At 44.4% G+C, this 27,062-nt stretch overlaps 1 protein-coding gene across 1 annotated transcript in view; it reads left to right on the top strand.

Moving 5' to 3' along the window:
* Nucleotides 1-27,062, top strand: part of LOC311185461 (antigen WC1.1-like) — a gene marked incomplete at both ends in the record, with an annotated part of 64,173 nt that overhangs the window by 6,952 nt on the left and 30,159 nt on the right. The window contains 10 exons of the mRNA XM_084256086.1: nt 434-526; nt 599-913; nt 1,783-1,968; nt 3,722-4,036; nt 5,084-5,179; nt 5,389-5,472; nt 6,734-6,880; nt 18,436-18,750; nt 20,195-20,290; nt 20,496-20,579. Of these exons, the coding sequence (XP_084112212.1) occupies nt 434-526; nt 599-913; nt 1,783-1,968; nt 3,722-4,036; nt 5,084-5,179; nt 5,389-5,472; nt 6,734-6,880; nt 18,436-18,750; nt 20,195-20,290; nt 20,496-20,579 (1,731 nt within the window). The remainder of the gene's footprint in view (nt 1-433; nt 527-598; nt 914-1,782; nt 1,969-3,721; nt 4,037-5,083; nt 5,180-5,388; nt 5,473-6,733; nt 6,881-18,435; nt 18,751-20,194; nt 20,291-20,495; nt 20,580-27,062) is intronic.

Genomic DNA, 27,062 nt, shown 5'->3' with positions numbered 1-27,062 from the left:
TATAATAACTATATAAAACAAAACAAAAAAAGACAATTATAAATCAGAGACATACTACAGAAGAGGATGGGGAAGAGGGGTGAGAGGGAGGGAGGGAGGAGCATAGGGGACTCCATCATAGGAGGTGATGGTGCACGGGTGCATTGGTAAAGGAAATTCTATGGGGACTACACCTGAGGGAGGGGAAGCAAATATTGTTTCAAAATGAACAATGATGTAAAATTTTTTTTAAATAATTAAAAAACAAACAAAAAATCCCAGAAATATTGGTCTTTGGGGACATAATTTCTACACTGAAAGTGAAATCTAAAATTATGATGCCATGACTGTCCTGTTAGATTTCATCTTAGACCCCAGCAAGAGTTTATTATGTAGTTTAATTCAGTTTTCTACTCTTCAACCCCACTAACCCTCTGTCCTCGGTACTCTGCAGGAAACCAGACCCAGGTACTGCCCCTGTGCACCCACCCTCCGTCTCCACCAGCAGGCTCTGCAGCTTCAGAGGAGGGCACAGCCAACTGCTCAGGTGAGGGCCTGCCAGGACCAGGAAAGCTTCTCCTTGCACATTAGAGCCCCACTGACCTGACTCTCTCCGCAGACAGCACACAGCTCCGCCTGGTGGACGGAGGCCATCCCTGCGCCGGCAGAGTGGAGATCCTTCACCAGGGCTCCTGGGGCACCATCTGTGATGATGGCTGGGACCTGCGTGATGCCCATGTGGTGTGCAGACAGCTGAGCTGTGGGGAGGCCCTCAATGCCACAGTCTCTGCTCACTTTGGGGAGGGATCAGGGCCCATCTGGCTGGAGGAGCTGCAGTGCACAGGAAAGGAGGCCCAGATGTGGATGTGCCCATCCCTGGGCTGGGGACACCATGACTGCTGGCACAAGGAGGACGCCGGGGTCATCTGCTCAGGTCTGTGCTGCACATTGTCCAGGGGCTGGGAGTAGAGTGTGGGGGTGTGGGGGAGACACTCCAGAGTGCCTGTCTCTCTAGCACATATGAGAATTAGGTGTCTCCTTCCTTCCTGTGGCAGCTGAGGGTCTAGCCCTTCCCTCACAGCAACATCTCCTGATGGAGCCACGTCCTACAGTTTTCATTTGCAAACAGGGCTCAATCTTCAGTTACAGGATCTATATAATACAGAATCCTGTACTGGTTTCTACTTGCTATAACAGATTTCCACATAATTAGTAGTTAAAGCAACTTATATTAATCATCTTACAGTCTTGTAGGTTAGAAACCCAACACCAGCTCACCTGGCTAAAATCAAGGTGTGAGCAGGACTGCATCACTTCAAAGTCCTGTGGAGGAATCAGTTCCAAGTTTCTAGAACCTGTCTGTGCTCCTTCGCTCAGAGCTCCCTTCCTTGGTCATCAGACCAGCAGCGTTTTACATCTCTAAACATTCTCCATAATAACCTCTCTCTCTAACCAAAACCACTTTTACAGATAGTGGGTCCAACATGTGATTACACTTGGCTCACCTGGTTAATCCTTGATATTCAGGTTAATCTCACTTTTCCAAGGTTTTCTCTTAGTCCCATCTGCACACTCTCTTTTCGTGCAAGGTCACATATTGACATGTAAGTGATGATACTAACAGTTTCCAGGCATCAGTATGAAGACATCTTTGGTGGCATTAATCTCACGGCACCCTATTTATGTCAACCCCTTCCTCATGTTCTATGGTTTTGACAGGAAGCAACATCCAGCAATCCTGCAGAGGGCTCAGAGAACTGAGTGGGATGCTCACATTGCTCTGTCTCCTCCTTTACCTTTCAGAGTTTGTGGCCCTCAGGGTAGTAAGTGAAGACCAGGACTGTTCTGGATGGCTGGAAGTTTTCTACAACGGGACCTGGGGCAGTGTGTGCAACAGCCTTGTGAATGCTGTGACCTTGTCCATGATCTGCAGGCATCTTGGCTGTGGGGACAGCGGGACCCTCAACAATTTGGTTGCTGCTAGGGAAGGTGCTGGGCCCAAGTGGGTAGATAGAATCTGGTGTAGGACAACCGATACCTCTCTCTGGCAGTGTCCTTCTGACCCTTGGAAATACCATTCGTGCTTTTCAGAAGACAAAGCTTCTATCACGTGCGCAGGTGACTGTTGTATGTGTCTGTCTCTGCCCCATAGGCTGTCACTAGTGATGTTTTATAATATTTTTATATCAGGGTTATGAGTTTATGTTAAGTTTTTAAAATGAAATTGGACAATTATTTAATGCACATGTTCCATACTTGTTTCGGAGGAAAATATAATGAAACTTGGGCTGACGGCAGTTCATGTGAAAAATATGGAACCTGTGGAGAGCGTGAATAATCCTTTGATCAAATCCTGAGGAATGGCTAGTTAATCATGACTAGACAATGCTATGCTGAACACCTTGAAATAAGTCAGGGCCAGGTCCCCAAGCTCTGTGTCACTTATGCTTCTGGATTTTCCAATGCATCTGTATTCATCAGACTCCTGGTCAGTCTGCTGGGAGAGAGTAAACCAGCTCTTGTTGAATCAAAATTACACTCCAGGCCAGAGGACGGAGAAGAGAGAATATACAAAATCTGCCTTGTGCAGCATAAGATCTCAGGTTGAAAACTCTCAGTAGGCAGAGGTTTCACTGTCATAAGGATTAGGAAGTGCTGTGGAAGGGTGAATGGGGCCAAAGAAGAAATCTCATTTCCTGGAGACTGGAAGGATGAGTAAAGAGTACTATCAAAGAAAACATGGGAAAATTATCCCACTTCTTCAGTGTAAATATTGCCTGTGTAAATACTGGGTTTTGAGAAATATCTGTCATGGTGAGAGGAGAAGGAATAAGGGGGAACAATGCAGGGAACCCTGAAAGACCCCTTGTGGGCAGGGTGCAAGGAAACAGTTTTGTCAAAGAGGAACTGGTTTATTCACTTGGCTGTCACTGCTGAGGGGCCAGTGACCTTGGGTCTCCATATCTCTCTCCATGCAGTGACCATTTCTAAGAGGTGATCAGAATCTCAGTTTTCTTGGTCGATCTGTTATGTAATGTTCCTTTAAAAAGTACAAGTGGAGAGTTGAATATGAATTATTTCTGTGATTGTAGACTTATTTTTAAAATATCTTCTTTTTAGTACCACAAACCACTTATATGATTTTGTTTTTCTATGATAGTTTACTCATAAAAAATAACTTAGAGGAACTATACTTCACTAGATTTTAGTCATCCATTCATTCAGCAAGATTGGTCAAACCCCTGTCCCCAGTGCTTACAGAGGATTCTGTACACACCTGTTGAGTGAAGGCCTGTGGTGCCAGGCACTGAGCTAAGAACAGAGGCTCAGATGTGAGTCAGGTCTTTCCTTTAGCAGAGCTGCATCTGTGTGTGTGTGTGTGTGTGTGTGTGTGTGTGTGAATTGTGGAGCATGGAGTGTGATAGACAAGGTAAAAGATATAATATTTCAGCTGCTGATGAGGGTGAAGATCCAGGAAGTTTCAGGCACTCAGCCAATAGATTAACTGGGAAGCCCATGTGTCCCCTTGTCATTTGGACTGGAGCAGGTGACATTGTTTGGAGAGCAGACCACCCATTCCTGTCGCTGACTCACCAATCCCCCTTTGCTTCCACAGAAAAGAGACACAGGAACTGTCCATCTGCAGCCCCCTGCACAGGTACATCAGCCCCTCCCAGCTCCCCGGGTCCACCTGGGGCTCCTCCTCCAGCAGGGCCCTAACAGGGGTCCCCTGGTCTTGCAGACAGGGAGAAGCTGCGCCTGCGGGGAGGAGACAGCACGTGCTCGGGCCGCGTGGAGGTGTGGCACGCGGGGGCGTGGGGCACGGTGTGCGACGACTCCTGGAGCCTGGCCGAGGCCCACGTGGTGTGCGGGCAGCTGGGCTGTGGCTCGGCGCTGGACGCCCCGCGGGCGGCGGCCTTTGGGCCTGGAAATGGCAGCATCTGGCTGGACGAGGTGCGGTGCAGGGGCGGGGAGTCCTCCCTGTGGGAGTGCCCTGCGGCTCCCTGGGGGCAGAGCAACTGCAAGCACGAGGAGGACGCGGGAGTGAGGTGCTCGGGTGAGTGGAGAGATCCCTTTCTTTGGGGTGACCAGAGAGTGCTTGTGCTCGCATCCAGAAATTCTTCCTGGACTCACTGCTGCTCTGGGCCTTGGCACCTGAAGGCTATTACCAGATCCCTTGGGGGCTGGGAGAGACCAAGGTGCCAGAGTGGTATGTGTGACCCTGGAGTTTTCCCACCCAGCTCAGTAGTTGATCCCCTTCTCTGCAGGTGAGAGGACAACATTCACCTCATCCTTGGGCGTTACATAGCTCCGACGTTACAGTCCTATTAACACTGGCAGCTGTAATGCTCCAAAACTTCATCCATTTCACTTTCTAACAACCCTAAGAAATGATACAGAAGACAGCTGGCACATCTCAGGGCAGGATCTGTATGAACACATCTTGGGTTCAGGCCCAGCATTGTATCTGAGTGCTAACTTCATGGTCTTGAGGACTCAGTGGATGAGCAAGTAAGGGGCAAGTAGGGAAGGGCTCTCCTGGACCTACAACCCTCTCTTAACCTCACATCCCTCTTCTGTCCAAGATCAGACTCAGCTCCTGCACCTGGCATCTCCTGGACTGGGGTCTTTTGCATCATCTTAGTGGTCCTTCTCTTCCTGGTCCTGGTCATCCTGGGGATTAGGCTGCACAAAGGGAGAGCAGAGCACCAAGGTATGCCATGAGGGATGCTAAAGGGAAGTTGTGGGAAGGTGTTAAGACAGTTATGATACCAAGAATAGTGCCCCGGTAACTGTTCACCCTCACAGTCTGCCAAAAGCACCTTCCCTACAGTAGCCTTCAAGATTCGAGACAGCTGAATCCTTGATTGAATGTAAACCCTCTCAAAACTTATGACTCACTATGGAAGCAATGTCAGTGGTAATTGAGTAAGGGTCATAGTCAGTGTCAGGAAAACTGTCTCTGTCCCACAGAGCTCAGCAAGGGGCTCTGGCAGCCCAGAGGGAACCCCCAGAGAAGGGCACAAGAGAGCACCATGTGTCTTGCCTGTTGTATAGGGACTGTCTCCAGGACTTTTCTCTGACTTCGTGCCATTTTCTGTAGCATCACCTGCTTTTGAAGATGTGATAGATGAGGCCTTGTACCAGGAAATTGATAACTATGCTCTGCCGGAAAAGGAGAACATTTTGGACAGCTCAGGTGTGTCCCATGCCCTCCCCGCTGTTCCTGAACTGACCATGGGTTCCCTTCACATTTATAGACTCAACCTCTCCCTCCTCCCAAAGAAGGAACTCCCAGCCCTCTCCCTGCAACACTGAAGCCCCATTTCTTCTGAACCTTGACACCAGGCCTCCTACTATGGCAAACGTTTCTCTCTGTAATGTTCTCCACCACCACCCCCTCCCCAGAAAACCTGTCTGATGACTCATCGACTAAGCTGCCATATTACACAGGGGATGATGAGGAGAATGGAGACCCTGGATCTGCCCCAGGTAGGAGACACAGATTTTTGCTTGGTTTGTGGGCATGAAAAGGAGGAATGTCTTCTGAAGAGAACTTCTGTGATGAGGATGCGAGGATTCTCTTCTGTCTTCTTCACAAAAACCTTTGCTCTCTCTGCCCACTCTGTCACCTCACAAAGTAAAATATCAGACCCAGTTCTCTGTATCTACAGCTACTTCTAATCAGTTGCAGACATGCATCTAATTCTTATAGACTCAAAGACCATTTTTTCAGTAATAACTGAAACTGACATTTTGACAATTTCCAGGGTGAGCACTGGGAATTGTGGTTTGCACAGAAGATGGTGTTGATATTTGTGGGTCATGTACACACTGAGATCCCAAAAATCAATTTTGCTAAGCTCTAGAAAACATGGACTGGAACTCCCTGGTGGTGCAAGGGGTTAAGCCACAGCATTTTGAAGCTATCTGCAGCCAATGCAACATGAGTTCGAGCCCCACCAGGGAGCTAACATACATAGTGCAGCAGACCTCTCCTGTCTCTCCCACTGCTCCCTTCAGCAGTGTATTTCTGTAGATCCTCCTGTGCTGCTCCCCACTGTGTCTCTGGTGAATCCTCTCACCCCAAGAACCCCTGGCCTGCACCCCAAATAAATAAATAAAAGAAAATATGGTCTGCTGATGCTTCTACTTACCACCTTATTGACAAGCTCTTAGTGACAAGGGACCTGAGAGAGGAGAATGTTCCTCTTAGATCTTCCCCAGATGGTGATGATGGATAGTTCTGGGGATGAGACATGAGACATGTCAGAGGGATCCTGGAAATTGGATCAAAACATCCTTAGATCAGTAGAGTGAAACCCAGGCCCCTTTGGTGCAGGATAAGGGATCGCTGTCTAGGAGTGAGAGGTACCAAGCTTCCTTCACCTGTTTGCTCTGTGTTTCCCACAGACTCAGAAGCATGTGGACAGATGGGTTCTCTCGTCCCAATTCACTCTAAGACACTGATTTGTACATAGTATATGTTTCAAGTCTGTAGCATGTGCTTGAATGTAGTACCAGGTTTCATATTACAATAGTTTTTGTTGATGCTTAATGGTATGAGAAGCCATGTTAAGAAAGTTATACTGGAGTATGTAGAAGAGTCAAATAATTTCTGAAAATATTGAGTTGAAATATATGCCAGAGACAGCCCTGCAATGTAGAGCTTATACATATCAGCTGTTCTAATCTCTGCAGTAGAAGGGCATGAGCACTCCCCAGTCCACCCTCAGTCCTTGTTCATTTCCAGAGCCTCCCGGACAGCATGTCGGAGCCACAGGGGATGGTTATGATGATGTTGAAGAGTTTCCTGTTCCTGAAATTCCTACTTCCCAAGAAATGAGTAGGAATCTTTTTTCCCCAGAGAAGAACGGTGGTGCACGGTATTCCCAGCCAGGTGAGTCTCAGCTCTGTCTCTAATAGCCTCATTTCCTTTTCAGTGGGAGGATGAATTTGGACTTGTCAATAGTCAGTTTATTTTTGCTATCAACATCTGCAGCCCTCTAGACCAGGAAGAGCTGTCTCTTGGATGTTGTCAATTTCATCTGTTCTGAGAGGAGACACATACTCTGTTCTTATGTCCATTTCCTCCATCATCTCGATACAGACATTCTTATATGAGTGGCAGAGGCTTTATACTCATTTTTTCACATCCCAAATTGAGACTATGATCTGAAAATAAAATTAGGGGCTTTTTCAGATTGTGGGGAGTAATCTGGAAAGTTTCAATAGCAGTGTAAATTAAATTTGAAAGCTAGAAAAATTTGTTTGGGGGAACCATATATCCAGTTGTTTAAATTTGGGGTTGACTGTTATTAATGCAGATGTTCCAAAGGCCCAAATTGGAATCATAAAATCTCAGCTGTAGAATGAAACAAGAAGTAATTTTGTGCAATCTTGCAGTTGTAGATGAAAAATCACCTTCCTGGGACTAGGCCTCAGCTTATGTGTGAGCACGTGGGGCCTGGGGAGCAGGAGGCCATGGGATGTGTTTGAGTTGTTCCTTTGGTCCTCTGACAGAGAACCCAGATTGTTCTCCTGAAGATTTCTGGGTCTGGCTTGGGCTGGTATTGAGGTGGTATTCCTCATTCACCAAGATTGAGGAATCTAGGGGAGCCACCTCCTGCCCCCATTCCTGAGGAAATCAGGCCACATGGGTGTGAGAGTGTTCACCCTCTTCTCCAGTCCTCACCGTTATTGCCCCAATGCCTTGCAGCTGTCAAGAGCAAGACATGAGTTTGAATAGAGTAGCTGAGTGGAAGAAGCAGCTTTAGCCTTTCAGAGAGCTTCTGGGTCTCACAGATACTCTGTAGTCTTTCTGCACTCATCTCTTGCTGTTATAGGACAGCCCCAATATTGAACGGGTTGCCTGGCTGTGGGTCCTCACCCACGCGCTTAAAAGGGACTTATGAATACTCCACTACAGGCACACACAAAAGGTTAATAAAAAGCTTATTTACAAGGGAAAAGGAAATAAGGAAAATGTACAACTCAGGGAGAAAATATGGAAATAAAGTCTTTAATGCGTCCTACCTGATCCGACGACCTGGAAACCCAAAGTCACTCTCAGAGCTGGCCGGATGCTGCTAGCTGGTGGAGAGCCAAAATGGGGGACCCCTCCAAAGCCCACGTGTCTGGCTTTATACCAACCTGACTGCTTAACCCCACCCTCAGGTCCCAGCCACCTTCGCTTTGGTGGTGATGGGATTTGGAGTTCCCAGTGTCTTTGGCTTTGGCCTGGGGTGGGGGTGGAGTCCACAAAGCCTGTATGGAATTAGCTTTAGGACATCCTTTCCCCCTAACAATTCTACCAAAGAATTCTTTTTATTGTCACCACTGAAACCAGATTTTCCATCACCTTGCAGGTCTCTCTCTGCAGTCTCCTGGAGAAGCTGTCATCTCTGGCATGGGGGAGGGAGGACTCCCATTGATCCTGAGACAAGAAGACCCTGGGTATGATGATGCTGAGTTTAGCACCATGTAGCACCACTTTTTGATCAAATAAATCTTCAAAGAACCCTCTGTAACATTGTTTACCCAATAAATGAGAATTCTGTCTTCTTCATTAATGTGGGGGTTTGACTTGGGCCTGTGATGAAATGACAATCTTCACAATTAGCACCCTGAGCTTCAAGGAGAAGTGTTGTTAAGAATCCAGATACATTGACCCCACTGACCTTGGAAAATTCAGTCTCCAATCACACCCCACCCCCCAAGTGAAATCTCAGTTGAAATATCTGTGTATCACATCCCTCATCCTACACTCTTGCCTCCTTTACATGCAGAGAATGTTGCACTTTCTGCAGCAGTATAAAACTTGAAATCTGGCCTGAACTAAGTGTTTACTCAGTAATATACACTTGGAAACACTTCACTTAATATTCAAAAAATGCCACGCCTCCTTTGCTAAAACCAAGAAATGAGAGTCACAGTGAATGGGGTGGGTCAGGCAGGAGGGAAATGGTTACAGCTCTTCTAATTTTGCCAACAGGCTTATGGAATATCAATGTCAAAAATCTCCCTACAACGCCCTTCTCTCCCTTGTTATTCTCCAACATCCCCAATCTGCCCTTTCTCCATGAAACTGCACATCCTGGTGTTCATAAATCCTCATGGTTTTTATCCTTTTCCATGAACAACTCTTCTATTCCCTGCTCTGAGTACATTTATTTAAGCCCATGGTAATCAAACTTCACCATTAAAACCCTTTTGAAGTAGCTTCTTTTTTCCCATTCCATTTCCAATCATCCACACTTATTTCCTTCAGCTGTAACAAGAGAGAGAGAATTGGGGGGTGGAGCGGAGGGAGGGCTAGAGGGAGACAAGCAGGCAAGTCAAACAATAAATTCTTCTGTTGGAAACACTTCTGGTTCATTATCCACTACATGACATTTTATAATAAGTCACCTGCAAATCAGTACAGTGAACATTTACAGCCTTCTAACTACAGAAGATTTCTCCAAGGTTTTGTAAAATAAGTACTTTGGGAAATAAGATGTGTACTACCAAGAATGTCCATGACATAATGGAAAACTTCTCCAAAATGCACCAACTACATATACAATTTTTTTTTCAAATGCTCCACAAGCAGTACCTTAAATCGAAATTTGGAAGACACTAGCTACATTAGAGTCACAAAGCTCTGAGCTGAGTCCACAGACCTGCCTACACGTGGAGCTCAGCTTCTCTCGTCAGCCTCCTTAACTATTTATTTACAGTCATTTTCGGGACCAGCATATGGAGTCTGTTAGTTTTCCCTAAACAGGTCAGGTTCTTCTGGAGGCAGGGTCATGTTAGAGTTCCTTGTCTAAGGAAGTGACACCTGGAACATTCAGGAATCTGGGCAAAGTACACCTTGAGTAGCCTGTGAGGAGGTGAGAAAACAATCAGTTCACTCACCTATTTCCTTGAAGAAAAGTGTGTTTGAGGAACAATTGTGTAAGAGCAATTAGGGTGAAACTTACTAAATTAGCAACAAATCAAAAGTACTTTATATAGAATGTTTAATGTTGAGCAATGTCTATAAACAAATATAGGCCATTACTACTCTATCAGAATACACACATTTAGAATATCTGCAGCCTCATTTCAGTGTTAAAAAACATCCTGGTAACAGCACTGAGGATGCTCCAGGGAAGATCATTCAACACTGTCATGTGCAGGGTCCCTTTTCTCCCCAGGAAGCTGGGAACTGCCTTTTCTTTCTCAGGTTCAATTGCTCCTCTAGTGACCTGCAGAGAAGAGTCTAACACCGTGAAGAGAAGATTGATTAGAGCTGTGACAAGGGGAGAGGACAATGGCCCAAGGAGGAGAAGGACCAGTGATTGGTGATGAGAAACCATCCCTGAAGACCCAGTAAGGCTTGGAGAGGGCGAAGGGAGTGTGGGGCTCAGACTATTTCATATTAGTTACAGCAAGGGATAGAGAAGGAAAACCTCTCAGCACCCAGTATATGTGGTCTCTGAATAATCAGAAGTCTGTGGCCGCCCAGAGGTGCTCTATGGAGACCTGTGTCCTGGTTCACCAATTCAGCAAGGACTTGACCCAAGAACAGGGGGAATCATAAAGAGGAAAGTGAAATTTTTCCTTTCACTATTGCCAAGCCTGAATTTTCACAGAGAAGGAGATAGAAGAGCAGATCCAGAGGAAGCTCAGCTCCTCCTAACAGTCTACCTTTGCTGGTGGTGGCCTTGATGTGTGTTCCCAAAGGTCCACAGACACCATCATAGGAGCATCCATTGTCCACAGTTCCTGGATCCACGATTACATGAGCATCTTCCATGAGAATGAGCATCTTCTCTGTCCACTGAAATGTCTGGAGTAGAACAGCTGTGGCTGTCACAAATTCTGATTATTAAGTGCAAAACCAGGGCTTTACTGTTAAAGCTACTTCATATAGACTTGCACATAGTAGTGCTAAAATATGTTCACAGCGCATCTCGCATCCCCAGAATGCCCCATTAATTCTTAAACTGCCCTATTTTTTAAAAATCTCCAATCTCCTTTCACATACACGAGAGTACAAAAGTGTTACCAGCAGTACTTCCATTGCCAGATTTGGGAAATTCATTCAATTCTTCTACAAATCTTTAAGAACACATATTTCAGATATAGTTATGATGTCAAAACGACAAATGTTTCCTCCATATCAGGACACCTGACAGCATTAAGGAAGATATTTTAGAGGATTTTCTGTAAACACATGAGGTGGCACAAATTTTGATATGCAGGATGAGAAGCCTGGGGGAGCTCAAAATCATCCTACCCAGGACAGAGGTGAAAAGTCACAGATCAACTACCACCCACTCTCCTGTCTGAGTGACCCTCATCACATTCTCCTCTCAGATGTAGAAGGAGCCTCAGGCACGGGCACATCTTCAGCAGCATCATAACCCTTGCCTGGGGCATAAGGCCTCTGAGCTGAGGGATCTAAGGGTACAGGATGTGATCAGGTAAAGCCACAGTAAAAGGATAACTAGGTAAGAGCTAAATACCTGTTCACCTGCGAGTCTGATGGTTCCTAAATAAAGGATCCATTCACTCCATGTTCTAGGGGTCTTTTTTCTAGGCCAAATATTTCATTTTGATTGCATAAGCCAGCAAAATATCCAAATTTCAATATTTCCTGAATAAGACTTTGTATTCAGATAACTAAAGTAGTCAGATTATGCTTCCGAGATGTTATTTTTTTAAGACAGTGTTTTTAGGCTTCTTGTTTACGATCACTCCAGGGCTTCCCAGGCCCACAGGGCCGAGCTCCTGCCTCTGCACCTCACCTCATCCAGTCAATAGACCCTGTTGCCTCCCCAAAGTGAGCAGTGACTGTGGCAATGAGCGCCTCTCCACAGCCCAGCTGTCTCACACCACGTGGACATCAGGCAGGTCACAAGCATCATCACACAGGGTGTCCCAGGAGCCCTGGTGAAGATCTCCACTGTGCCAGTGCAGCAATGGCCTCTGTCCACCAGGCAGAGCTGTGTGCTCTCTGAGGAGGGAGAGTCAGGACAATGGGGCATCTAATTCAGAAGAAGGCTTTCCTGGTGCTGGGGGTCCATCACCTGAGCACCCGGCAGCGTCCTCTTCTGAGGCTGCAGAGCCTGATGGCAGACTCAGGCAGTGGGTGCACAGGGGAAGCACCTGGGTCTAGTTTCCTGAAGCAGTGTGGTAGGAGGGTTTATGCTAATTGAGATACCCTAGACAGATAGTGTATGATATCACCAGTATGTGAAATCTAACAATGACTGAGCTCGTATAAACAAAGTGTAGAGATTACCAGGGGATGGGTTGGGTTATTGGAGAGATGCTTTTTAAGGGTAAGGAACTGTAAGTACTAGATGAAAAAGTCCAGGAGATCTAATGCACTGTGTGGAGATTAGGGACAACAACACTATACTATAAATTTCAAGGTTGCTCTGAAACTAGATCTTAGTTGTTCTATGACAACTAAAAAACAATAATCATGGGACATGATATAGTGTTAACTAACACATGGTAGTAGTCATCTCCGTATGTGATACATGTATATGTATAAATCCATATATATACTAATACATACATGATACATATATAAACATATCAATACATACCTTAAATAGACACAGTGACACTTGTCATTTACATATTTTTTAAAGATTTATTTATTTATGCATGCAAAAGCTGGGGTACAGGCCAGAGGTGTGGAGAGGGGGAGGTGAGAGGACTCACCAGAGACAGAGTAGTCAACAGAACAGGCAGACTCACTGAAACATACTGCTGAGGGGAGCAGGGGGAGAGACAGGAGAGGTCTGCTGTGTCATATGGGTAGCTCCCTGGCCAGGGACGGAATCGTGCTGCAGTGGCTGCAGATAGCTTCACAGTGCTATGCTTAACCCCTTGTGCCACCAGGGAGGCCAACTTGTCATTTATATTTTAATAAAAAAGTTGTTGAGTGATAAAATGATGAAGGCTGTTTTGCTGTTATCAAGGATGAACTAAAGCAAGTTGTGTCCAATGAATTCCATTTCCAAGCATTGTAATGATGCCATCTTATTTGGCCTCAAGGATGCCAGAAGAGAATATGAAAATCGAGTAAGTGGCTCATATGAAAATGACAGGAGGAAGGGGAGGCAGAGGGATTGAAATGTCGACATTGAGGACCCTGGAGCAGAAGGACACCCCCTTAATAGCCAGTACAGATTGGGCTGCCAGGTGCAGATTTCCACAGTGTGAAAAGGGGGTGAATTTTGTAGTTATGTTATAATGTATAGTCCTACCATGTCCCAGGGAAGTATAGCTTATTCCTGGTGAAGTGTCTGTACTGGCCATGATAGTTCTGGAGGCAAGAAGTGAAGGAAGGGAAGACAGACAAACTTTATACAGTTGCATCAGAAACCCAGGATTTTATGAAGCTTTCTCTTACCAACCAGATAGAAAAAGGGGAGCCCCCCCATAAGGCTAGTGATTGTGTTCCCTTAATGCCAGTCTCAGTTTTTCCCCCCAAGAACTTTTCATTCTAAACCAGTTTCCTACTCATCTGACTATTTGTTCTCACAGTAGATTCTTCTTGTTTCTTTGCAGCCACAACATGCTGGGCACTTGGCACAGGAAACGTAGTTTCATTACCAACAGTCCCCTTTACCTGGGCCCATGGGTGGTGGAGCTGACCCAGAACCATCAGCACCACCTGACACCTCCCAGCAGCTGAACGAGTCACTGGACCAGACCCTTGGGGAAGAGACAGTGATGCATCTTTCTCTAATTCAGCTTTTCTGTGTCCACTGTGGGCACAGATGACTCCTGATGTCAGAAAACCTCGCCTCTCATATAAGGAGATATCTCAGATAGAGCATCTAATTGGTGTTTGAACCTCAGAAAGTTTCCATTTATGGAGTGTTTGATGCAGGGACGATACTCAGCAGGGTTTCTATTGGCTCCGGAAGATGGCAAAGTCAAGGGGTGGGAATATATAGGCCCCTCCTGGGAGTGGGAGCCCCCAGTAAGGTCTGAGGGGGTTCTTTGTATATTGGGGGAAACTGAGTCTGTTACCTGATAGCATCAGAACTACCATGAATGGACACTGTTTTCTCCCAGGACTTAATTTTCTCCTCTCCGCTGTCCTAGCAAGTGCCCAAGGTAAGCGGAGCCTCCCTCCCTAAGATCAGCAGAGATGCTGCCTCAGTTCTCAGAGCCCTGGAATTGCAAATGCAACTCCTCTCTGTTGACCCCTTGGTTTTGACCAAATGCCATCTTTAATGATGGTAAATGTTCATTTTTCTCCTGAGGGGACTCTGCTTTTCTAGCTAGGCTGTACGATATTGGCCATATTCAAAGCTTGTTCTAGATTAACCAGAATTTGTGTTCAGTTCCCCTCAATAATGTCTCAAACATTGAAAATGTTAGATGACTTCCCAGTTTTCCTGTAATGGATTATGACTGAGTGAATTCCTGAGGATTATGATTATGGATTATGACTGAGATTCGATCCTGCACTGAATACTGTATCTCCCTAACAGGATTGTGGGTTTCTGCTCTGTTACCCTAAGGATGAGAGACAGTGAAACAGAGAGAGAGAGAGAGAGAGAGAGAGAGAGAGAGAGAGAGAGAGAGAGAGAGATAAAGGGGGAGTTTTAAGAACATGTGAAGGATGAATGTGTGAGCTGGAGCATGTCTGCCAAGGATGTCAGCTTTCTAGAAAGGAGTCCACAGAATCACACTCTAAGGCAGACAACTGGATTGTGGTGAAGTGGTGGTGGTGCTGCTGTGTGTGTACATGTCTATGATGAGGGCAGATATGGATACCTTTAAAGAAAACCCTCCCAATAGAAACTTTAATTACCCCCCCCCCCCAGATATCCCTGCACCTGCAATCTAAACCTGCCTGTACCTTGCTTTTTTCTTCCCCACAAACCCACAGTTCAAACGTTTTTCTGCTTTGCTGTCATCTTCCCCAGCACTGGGTGCTGGCAGAACTCTATCTCTCTACCTTCCTACGTGTTTGCTCCATGGTCCTTCTCCCCAGGGGGAAACAGAAAAACTGACGCAAATGTGGGTGTCCCTGGTGGACTGAGATAAGCACTGTAGGAAGAAGGATGTGGCCTGTGAGACCAGGATGGGCCCCTCTTGGCCAGTGTTCCCCTTCCCAGTGGGAACTCAATCGTGCCTGTGACATCCTCTGGGTCTGCTGTTGAGGAAGAGCCCTGAGCTTGTGAATGTCCTTAGGTGGATTTTCTCCCTGTAGTTCCCCCAGGCCCTACGTGGCATCTGCTCTCCCCTGGGCCCTGACCCGCAGAGCCCAAGATATCAGGATTGAGCCCTGACGTGACAATGATCTGGCACATCCTGGTCAGCATGTCTCTCAGGTGTGGGCCTTGGGCCTGGCTGCTCTAGATGCTCCTTCCTCTCCACCCCTTCCCGGTTCCCTGTTTCCTCCTGATTTCAAGCCCCTCCACTCAGAAGTCTCTCACTTTCTACTTCGGGAAATTCTCCTCTCAATAGGAGTTTGCTCTACACTTATATTTCTTGAAACTTTCATTCCTGGTACATGACCCTTTGAGGACAGCTGTCCCTTTGCAGGCTTCTCAGGTTCTTAGGGGAGAAGTGCACTCTGAAAATGAAATATGAAATTGGTGCGGATTCCATTCTGGCCCTCTCTTACTGTGAGTGCAATGAATACATTTACCAAGAAGAAATCACATTTCACTCTGACAAGCATGATCTTCTCAGAGACAAATCTCATAAGAGCGTATGACTCAAGCACAGGCTCACATATTAAGGCATCAGTGCACATGATTTGCCCCATCTCCTTGTTTAATTGCAGACCTGGTATCAGGTGCCAAAGAGCCCTGACTCTCCCCTGAGCTTGGCACGTGCAGCAGGACCTGCCACTCCCTGTCATCCTTTCTGAATGTGAAGTCCCTGCTTTGATGGAGGCTTGTCTCATAGAACAGGGTCACAGAAATATTTTGGAAAATATTTCCCATTTACCTACTGTTTTTCATCTGGTCTAAAGGATACTCATCCAATGTGTGTTTTAACAATGTTTCCATAGTATACATATTTTCCCATCATTTTATTTTCAACTTTCTTTTGTCCTTGTATATTAGACAGGTAACATTTACTCGAGTTTTGTTGCTTTGTCTTGATTTGCTTTTAATTGAAGTACCTGATGCATTTACTTTAAATACAATCGCTGATATTGTTAATATATACCATTTACTTTTAATTGACTCACCTTCTTTACAGCCCTTTCTCTCCATTTTTAGGCCTTTTTTTAAAAAAAAAATTAAACTACGATATTCCTGTTTTGCTTTGATTTTTATCAGCTTTACAAGGTGTTGGGGTTTTCATATCTTCCTTGGAATTCTGAGCTTCTTGAAAATGTGAGTTACAGCTTACATCCATTTTTGAAAATTCTCAACCATTATCTCTTCAAATATAACTTCACCACTCTCTGTCGCTATCTCTCCTCCTCCTTAGTTGGCAACTGTTACTTTGATATCTGTAATGTATTTACAATTTGATGTTAGGTTCTCTTCATTTTTAACAGTCTTGTGTTCTGCCTCCCTTTTTTTTATTAAATTCATGAATCATAGTTAAAACTCTGATCTGCTATGTGTGTTTTTAACTTCTCTTATATTGCTTTCCTTTTCATCATGTCATGTGAGCCCATCTTTCTACATGCTGTGTAACTTTGTGTTTAATATTAAAAATTAGAAAGAAAAAGAAAAATACCGGATGGTCTCACTCATAGCAGGAATTTAGAAAACCTAAATAAGGGACCAGGAAAAAGACTAATTAATACAAAGTAAAAATCAAAATCAACAAGCAACTATAAACCAGAGACACACTACAGGGGGTGGGAGGGATGGAGGGGAGAGGAAGGACAATGGTCAAAATGGGGGGGGGGTGCAATTGTATGGGGAATATAACCAAAATGAAAATGCATACATTGTGAAAAATGAAAAATGATGTAAGAATTATATAAAATAAAATATCAAAAAAAAATTAGAAACTCCAGATATCTTTTCTGACACCTGAAAGCATTATTTTCTGTTAGCTAGGCAGGTGGGGCTGGGGCTGCTGAGCACCCAGATATCTAACTGTAACCCAGACCTGAGCTGGAACAAGCCTCGCTGGCAGTTTGGGTGACCCTCAGCCTACTTCTGCCTCTCTCTGTGCCTGTGGTAAGGGCATTCTGGGAACTCAGAATTCAGCTGAGAGCCTGGATATTTTGGTAGCTCAGCACCAAGAGAATAAAGGACTAGCCACTCTGCTTTCCATGAGTTTTGACATAACTCTTGGCCTCCTGCCCTGAACAACATGTACACTAGGCAAATATTTGCAAGAAAACCTGCTCTATGTTGTGGGTCTCAGATCTCTTATTTCACACTCCAGTGCCAGCATTTACTTTAAGTCAGTCATGGAATAGAGAATAAAACCTACAACTCCTCCATTTTTTATTTTATTTATTTTTTATTTTATTTATAGAAGCACTAGGTTTTATTCTCTCTTTCATCCTTATTTAAATTGCAATACTGACACATTATTTAACTTCTCAATGCGTTTATTTTTTTGTATATGAAAGGATAAAATAATAATACAGCAACTGTATTTGACAGATAAGTCAAATCTGTTTGAATGTTTTCAACCCAGGAATATAACCTGATTCTACTCCGTGGTGGGATTAGAGATACATTATATTTTCTCCTAAACACTGAATAACTCCAAAATTTGAATAATAGCAGTTCCTGACATGAAGTTCAAGTAGAGATTATACTGTCTCAGGGAAGAAGCAGATGTGTGATGCCCAGTAGTCTCTGCCAATGTTAGTCTCATCTGACGTCGTCTCCCGTGTGAGGTGGCCCCATCTACTCAAGGAGAAGTTCATTCTGGAGCCTAGAACCATAAATGAAATATTCTGGGTAAATCTTGGCTTGTCTCATGGTCCTTTCATTCTTCAGCTGCGAGTGACTATGACAAGAGCAGCTCTGACTGGAAACAGGTCTCCTGGGCTGCCTCCAGCGGATTCTGATAAGCTCACAACAGTTCCCTTTATTCAATAGCATGGAAATGGGTGTGATTTATAGGGATACACCAGCTACAAGCCCTCTATAGCCACTCTGCTCTCATTTATCTGCTCAGGGCAAAGAGTCTGACATCTCGGGACATCTTGTCAGATGCCGTGTAGACTCTACATCAGGGTTATTCTGACAGGTCTGGTCACACCTGCTCTCTCCGACTGCTCACTAGTTGTTTTCAGCTCCATTTCTCCTGTTCTTTCCTATTTTCAATGCTATTTTCTGCTTATTGCTGTAGGAAACCAGGTGCTGCCTCAGTGCAAGCACTGTTGTCTACACTAGGAGGCCCTGAAGCCTCAGAGGGGGGCACAGCCAGTTGCTCAGGCGAAGGGTTCCCAGGACCAGCGCAGCCTTCCTCTTCCAGATTAGATGCTCCTTGACCTGACTCTCTCCTCAGACAGCCTGCAGCTCCGCCTGGTGGACGGAGGCCATCGTTGTGCTGGAAGGGTGGAGATCCTTCTCCAGGGCTCCTGGGGCACCATCTGTGATGATGGCTGGGACCTGCCTGATGCCCACGTGGTGTGCAGACAGCTGGGCTGTGGAGAAGCCCTGGAGGCCAGAACCTATGCTTACTTCGGGGAGGGATCAGGGCCCATCTGGCTGAGCAATCTGCAGTGCACAGGAAAGGAGTCCCACGTGTGGAAGTGCCGGTCCCAGAGCTGGGGGATCAGCAACTGCTTTCATTTCGAGGATGCAGGAGTCATCTGCTCAGGTATGGTTAGTGCATTTTCAGGGGCTGAGGAAATAGAAAGTTCCTAGGAGGCTGGTGTTTTTGGGACAGCAGAGATAGATGGCCAGAGAGGTCTGTGCCCTCCATAAACCCGAGGGCACAAAGCTTCTGCGAAAGAGGAGCGTCCTTCACTCCTAAAGAAATCGCTCATCCTTCCTTCTTCTTTGGTCTTACCTGACAAAACAATTTTATCTATTATCATCATGATTAAAATCAATTTTTATGATTCTTTCATAATTTCCTTTTTGTAAGATAAACTTATACAAATCTCCACACTATCTCCTCTTGTTCAGTGAGACTATTAGTGGGATGCTCTTTCCCTGATTAATAGTTTCTGGATAGTGTGAGTGCAGTATTGCACTGAGTTAGTAAGAGCAGAGACACAGGGTGGTACCACTGAAGAAATCAGAGAATTGTATGGATTTGTGCCAAATTTCATGTCTCCTTTCTAAACTTAAGCATAAATATTCATAGTTCTTTTGCTAGTAAAACCAAAAAGCTATGGATGAAATACTTTGGGTCACAGATTCTCTGTCATTGCTACTGGAAAATACATTCTAATTTCCTTCAAAACACTTGTATAACTCAGTTTCAGAGGTTAAGTAGCCATGCACTGACAAGGCATTACAGTCCTAATAACTCTGGCAGCTGTAATGCTCCTAAACGTCATCCATTTCACTTTCTAGCAATCCTTTAGAAATGATACAGAAGATAGCTGGCACATTTCAGGGCAGGATCTGTATGGACACATCTTGGGTTCAGGCCCAGGCATTGGATCTGAGTGCTAACTTCATGGTCTTGAGGACTCAGTGGATGAGGAAGAGAAGGGCAGGTGGGGAAGGGCTCTCCTGGACCTACAACCCTCTCTCAACCTCACAACCCTCTTCTATCCTCAGCCAGCAGATATGACTCAGCTTCTGCCCGTGGCATTAACTCCTTGACTGGGGTCTTTTGCATCATCTTGGGGACCCTTTTCCTTCTGGTCCTGGTCATCCTGGGGATTCAGGTGCACAGAGGGAGAGCAGAACACAAAGGTGGGCCATGGGGATGCTAAAGGGTTATTGTGGGAAGGTGTTGAGCCAATTATGATACCAAGAAAAGTGCCCCACATTGTCTCCACCCTCACAGTCTGGCAAAAAGCACCTTCTCTACAGTAGCCTTCAAGATTTGAGACAGCTGAATCCTTGGTTGAATGTAAAACCTCTCAAAAATTATGACTTACTATGGAAACAGTGTCAGTGGGAATTGAGTAACTGTCACCATCAGTGTCAGGAAAGCTGTCTCTGTCCCACAGAGCTCAGGAAGGGGCTCTGGCTACCAGAGGGAACCCCCTGATTTGGTGCCCCTACAGAGCACCGTGTGCCTTACCTGTTTGTATAGGGACTGTCTCCAGGACTTTTTTCTGAACTCGTGCCATTTTCTGCAGCCTCACCTGCTTTCGAAGATGTCATGGATGAAGCCTTATACCAGGAGATTGATAACTATGCTCTACCAGAAAAGGAGGACATTTTGGACAGTCCAGGTGTGCCCCATGCCCTCCCTGCTGTTCCTCAGCTGACCATGGGTTCCCTTCACATTTATAGACTCAACCTCTCAGCCTCCTCCCAAGGCAAGCACATCAGACCACTCCCTACAATTCTGAAGCCTCAAGATTTCTTCTGAACCTTGACACTGAGGCCCCTATTATGGCAAACATTTTCTGTCTGTGATGTTTCCCCCCCCACCAGGATACCTGACTAATGACTCAGCGACTATGCTGCCGTATTACACAGGGGACAATGAGAAGAAGGGAGACCCTGGATCTGCCCCAGGTAGGAGACACTGATTTTCCCTTGGTTTGTGGGGATGAGAAGGAGGAATCTCTTCTGAAGAGAACATCTGTGATGAGGATGGGAGGATTCTCTCCTGTCTTCTTCACAAAATATTTTGTTCTCTTTCCCCACTCTGTCACCTCAGAAGGGAAAATATCAAGCCCAGTTCTCTGTATCCACAGCTACCTCTAATCAGTTGCAGACATACATCTAATTCTTATAGAGTGAAAAGGCATTTTTTCAGTAATATCTGAGAATTTCCATGGTGAGCTTTGGTAAGTGTGGTTTGCACATGACATGGTATGATTTTGGTGGGTCATGTACACACTGAGACCCAAAAATTGATTTTGCTAAGCACTAGAAAACATGGACAGGGGCTCCCTGGTGGTACAAAAGGTTATGTCCCAGCATTATGAAGCTATCTGCAGCCAATGTAGCACGAGTTCGATCCCCCGCCAGGGAGCTAACCCACCTTGCACAGCAGACCTCTCCTGTCTCTCCCACTGCTCTCTTCAGCAGTGTATTTCAGTAGATCCTCCTGTGCTGCTTCCTACTCTTTTTCTGGTAAATCCTCTCACTCCCTGCACCTCTGGCCTGTACCCCAGTTCTTGTATGCATAAATAAATAAATAAAAGAAAACATGGACTGCTGGTGCTTTTATTTACCAGCTACCAGAAACTCTTATTGACAAGGGACCTAAGAGAGGAGAATGTTCCTCTTGGATCTTTCCCAGATAGTGATTAAGGCTAGCTCTTGGGATGAGACATGTGACATGTCAGGGGGATCCTGGAAATTGAAACCTCATATCAAAACATCCTTATATCATTACCCTTATCACTTGATAAAGTTGATAAGTATATGTGTGTGTATATATATAATTTATATATATATTTATTTATATATTATATAATGTTTTTCCTTCCCCATTATTATATCTGGTTCAGAATAATTTACAGTGGTAAAACTTATCCATCATGTTCCAAGACCCCCCAGTACATGTCTGAAATCAGGGATAGTACTAAATTATAATATATTTTCCTATACCAAATGTGATAACTTTTAGTTTATAAATTGGGCACAGTAAGAGGTTAACAACAATAACAAATAATAAAATAGGGCAATAAATATACTGTAAGATAATTTATGTGAATGTCATTTCTCTCAAAACATCTCATTATATGCAATATTTTTGTATCACAACTGACCCTGGGTAACTGAAACCACAGATGAGGGGGACCACTGTACTCAGGGTAGAGCCAAGGACTTACTCTCTCCCCATGATTTCTCTCTCACTATCATTATTTCCACAACATCCTCTGTTCCCTAATCAAACTCTGCTGCTTCCACCATTGACAACACCATGTATCAGTGTCTGATATCTTACACTCAGTCCATTTGAATCATTGCAAATCTGGTAGTGATAAAATAGGAATTTATGGATATTTTAATGAGCATTTATTTTGGAGTAGCTCATGATGCCATTAAGAAGAACCTTGTGTGACTCAAAGGAGTGACAGGTTAGTTATTAGTCTCCCAATTAGAAAACATGGGTCGGCACCTTGCCTTGTCAACCTCTCTTGCTTTAGAAACACATCTCATTCTTCTCAGATTGTATAATTGCTATGAACCTTGGCTCTCCTGGATTCCTGTGACTCTATACAGTGACTGTTGTACATATCAATACATATTAAATATTTTGGAATTTTAAAAAATTGCAAAGACCATTTGCAAATATCTAAAATGAGAAACTAACTGAAAAATCTTACATAAGGATAAGTCATCTTTGGGGTTGTTTTCATGGATTTACATTTCAGGTCTAAGTGAGGCCATATACCTTGCTGGTCACTAAATATCCTGACAGCAAAGTCTGCCAAATCACAGAAAACTTTTGAGATTTTATATTATAAAGTTTGGGTGATTTTCCAAGGTAAAAAAATAAGGGACCAGTAGTCACTTAGAATGTTGTAAACCCTAGGAAAATTATCATTTACAGACTTATTAAATTTTATTGTAATGTCTATTTTTGATTTTCTACTTTGAAAGTAACAATAAAAGATTGTTATTTCTTGATAAAAAAAAAAAAAAAAAAAAAAAACATCCTTATATCAGTGGAGTGAAACCCAGGCCCCTTTGGTGTAGGATAAGGGATTGCCTGTCTAGGAGTGAAAGGTACCAAGCTTCCTTCTCCTGTTTGCTCTGTGTTTCCCAGAGACTCAGAGGCATGTGGACAGGTGGGTTCTCTCGTCCCAATTCACTCTAAAACATTGATTTGTACATAGTATATGTTTCAAGTCTGTAGCATGTGCTTGAATGTAGTACCAGTTTTCATATTACAATAGTTTTTGTTGGCTTCATGGCACGAGAAGCCATGGTAGGAAAGTATACTAGAATATGTAGAAGAGTCAAATAATTTCTGAAAATATTGAGATGAAATATATGCCAGAGACAGCCCTGCAATCTAGAGCTATACATATCAGCTGTCCTAATCTCTGCAGTAGAAAGGACTGATCATCCCCGAGTCCAGCCTCAGTCCTTGTCCATTTCTAGAGCCTCCAGGACAGCATGTCAGAGCCACTGGGGATGGTTATAATGATGCTGAAGAGTTCCCTGTTCCTGGAATTCCTTCTTCTCCAGTAATGAGTAGGGATTATTTTTTTTCCCCAGAGGAGGAAGCTGGTGCAGGGTATTCCCAGCCAGATGAGTGTCACTCTGTCACCAGTAGCCTCATTTCCTTGTCAGGGGGAGGATGAATTTGGATTTGTCAATAGTCAGTTTATCTTTACTATTAACATCTGGGGCCCTCTAGACCTGGAGGAGCTGTCTCTTGGATGTTGTCTATTTCATCTCTTCTGAGAGGAGACACATATTGTGTTCTCATGTCCATTTCTTCTATCATTATGATACAGACACTCCTGTATAAGTGACAAAGGCTTTATTCTAATTTCTTCACACCTCCAATTGAGAATTACGATCTGACAATAAATTTGGGAGCTTTTTCAGATTGTGAGAAGTAATCTGGAAAGTTTCAATAGCAGTGTAAATTAAATTTGAAAGCTAGAAAAAATTGTTTGTGGGAACCATATATCCAGATGTTTAAATTTGGGGTTGACTGTTATTAATGCAGATGTTCAAAAGCCCTAATTAGAATAATAAAATCTCATCTGTAGAATGATACTAAGAGATAATTTTCTTGAATTGTTTCAGTTGTAGATGAAAAACCACTTTCCTAGGACTAGGCCTCTGCTTATATATGAGCCCGTGGGGCCTGGGGAGCAGGAGACTGTGGAATGAGCTTGAGCTGCTCCCTTTTGTCCTCTGACAGAGAACCCAGATTGTTCTCCTGAAGATTTCTGGGTCTAGCTTGGGCTGGTATTGAGGTGGTATTCCTCAATCCCCAAGACAGAGGAATCTAGGGGAGTCACCTCCTGTCCCCATTCCTGAGGAAATCAGGCCACATGGGTGTGAGAGTTCACTCTCGTCTCCAGTCCTCACCATTATTGCCCCAATGCCTTTCAGCTGTCAAGAGCAAGACATGACTTTGCACAGAGTAGCTGAGTGGAAGAAGCAGCGTTAGCCTTTCAGGAGCTGCTGGGTCTCACAGATACTCTATAGTCTTTGTGCACTAATCTCTTTCTACCAAAGAATTTTTTATTGTCACCACTGAAACCAGATTTTCCATCACCTTGCAGGTCTCTCTCTGCAGTCTCCTGGAGGTGCTGTCATCTCTAGCATGGGGGAGAGAGGACTCCCATTGGTCCTGAGACAAGAAGACCCTGGGTATGATGATGTTGAGTTTAGCACCATGTAGCACCATTTTTGGATCAAATAAATCTTCAAAGACTCCTCTGTTATATTGTTTCCCTAATAAATGAAAATTCTGTCTTCTTCATTACTGCAGTGTTTTTACTTGGGGCTGTAATGAAAGGAAAATCTTCATAACATACACCCTGAGCTTCAAGGTCAAGTGTTGTTAAGAATCCAGATATATTGACCCCACTGACTTTGAATAACTCTGTCTTCAATCACACTCTACCCCCCAAGTGCAAATTCCATTGAACTATCTATGTATAACTTCCCTCATCCTACATTTTTTTTAAAGATTTATTTATTTATGCATACAAGAACTAGGGTACAGGCCAGAGGTGTGGAGGGTGAGAGGATTCACCAGGAACAGAGCTGGGAGCAGAAAAGGCAGATCTACTGAAATACACTGATGAAGGGAGCAGCGAGCAAGTCAGGAGAGGTCTGCTGCGCCATGTGGGTTGCCTCCCTGGCCAGGGATCAAACTCGTGCTGCATTGGCTGCGAATGGCTTCATAGTGCTGCATCTTAACCCCTCGTGCCACCAGGGAGTCCTCTCATCCTACATTCTTGCCTCCTTTATGTGCAAGCAATGTCACACTTTCTGAAACAGTATAAAAACCTGAAATCTGGCCCTGAGCTAAGTATTTACTCTTTAATACCTACAGAGAAACATTTAACTGAATATTCCAAAAGAGTGCCTGGCCTCCTTTGCTAAAACCCACAAAGGAGTTTCAAAGTGAATGGGGTGGATTGGGCAGGAGGGAAATGGTTGCAGCTTTTCTAATTTTGCCAACAGGTTTATGAAATACCAATGTCAAAAGTCAACTCCTTACAACACCATTTATCTTCTCTTTTTATTCTCCAACATCCCCAATTTCCCCTTTCTCTATGAAATTACACCTCCTGGTGTTCATAAATCCTGATGGTTTCCACCCTTTTCCTTTAACAGCTATTTTCTACTCCTTGCTCTGACCATTTATTTAAGCCCATGACAATTGAACTTCATCATTACAACCCCTTTTGAAGTAGCTGTATTTCTTCCCAGTTCCAATCATCCTCACCTTTTTACTTCAGTTGCATCAAGAGAGAGAATTGGCAGGTAGAGGGGAGGTAGACCTAGAGGGAGGGAAGCAGGCAAGTCAAACAATGAAATTCTTCTGTCTGGAAACTCTTCTGGTTCATTATCACTACAGCAACATTTCAAAATAAGTCATCTGCAGATCAATAGAGTGAACATTTATAGCATTCTAACTTCAGAAGATTTCATCAAGGTTTCATGGTCTTTGTAAAATAACTACTTTTGGAAATAAGATAAGTACTACCAAGAATGTCCATGAAATAATGGAAAACTTTTCCAAAATGCACCAACTACAAGTACGATTATTTTATTTCAAATGCTCCCCATGTACTTCCTTAAATCAAAATTTGGAAAACACTAGCTACATTAGCGTCACAAAGCCCTGAGCTGAATCCATGATGCTGCCCACATGTGGAGCTCAGCTTCTCTCATCAGCCCCCTTAGCTGTTTCCTTAGAATCATTTTAGGGACCAACAACATGGAGTCTGTCAGCTTTCCCTAAACAGATCAGGTTCTTTTGGAGGCAGGGACCAAGTTAGAGTCCCTTGTCTAAGAAGAGTGACACCTGGAACATTCATGAATCTGGACAAAGTACACCTTGAGTTGCCTGTGAGGAGGTGTGAAAAGTCAGATCACTCACCTATTTCCTTGAAGAAAAGTGTGTTTGAGGACCAATTGTGTAAGAGCAATTAGGGTGAAACTTACTAAATTAGCAACAAATAAAAAGTACTTTATTCAGAATGTTTAATTTTGAGCAATTTCTTATACAAATACAGGTCTACACTACTCTATCAGAATACAGGCAATTATAACATCTGCAGCCTCATCTCAGTTTTAAAAATCATTTTGGGAACAGCACTGAGGATGCTCCAGGGACGATGTTCATTCAACATGTCATGTGTAGGGAGCAGCTGGGAACTGTCTCCTCCTTTCTCAGGATTAATTGCTCCTCTAGTGACCTGCCAAGAAGAGTCCAGCACCATGAAGAGAAGTTTGATTAAAACTGTGACAAGGGGGCCTCCCTGGTGGCGCAGCGGTGAAGCGCTGGGTTGCGAAGCTGCCCGCAGCCTCTGCGGCGCCGGTTCAATCCCCGGCTGCTCCCCGGCCACCGGAGGAGGGTCCCACATGGCGCGCAGACCTCTCCTGCAGCCCGCTGCTCCCCTCAGCAGTGTACCTCGGTCCCTCTGCCTGCTCTGCTCCCGCTCTGGCTCTGGTGAATTCTCTCACCCTCCTGCGCTTCTGACTGTACCCAGTGCTTGTATAAACAAAACCAAACAAACAAATAAAACATGCCTCTTAAAAAAAAAAACAACTGTGACAAGGGGACAGACAGTGGCTCAGGGAGGAGCAGGACCAGTGGATGGTGATGACAAAGCATCCTGGAAACCCAGAAATGCTCAGGGTGTTCAGACTATTTCATATTAGTTATAGCAAGGGATAGATCAGGGAAACCTATAAGCACCCAGTGTATGTGGTCTCTGAATCATCAGAGATCTGTGGCCACCCAGAGGTGCTCTATGAAGACCTGTATACTGGTTCTCCTGGTCAGCAGCCATTGACACAAGAATGAGAAGAATTATACAAAGGAAGGTAAGAATTTCT

This window comes from Talpa europaea (genome assembly GCF_964194135.1).
Source record: "Talpa europaea genome assembly, chromosome: 15".
NCBI lineage: Eukaryota > Metazoa > Chordata > Mammalia > Eulipotyphla > Talpidae > Talpa > Talpa europaea.
The sequence above is the reverse complement of the archived record's forward strand: the minus strand, read 5'-3'. Positions and strand labels throughout refer to the sequence as shown.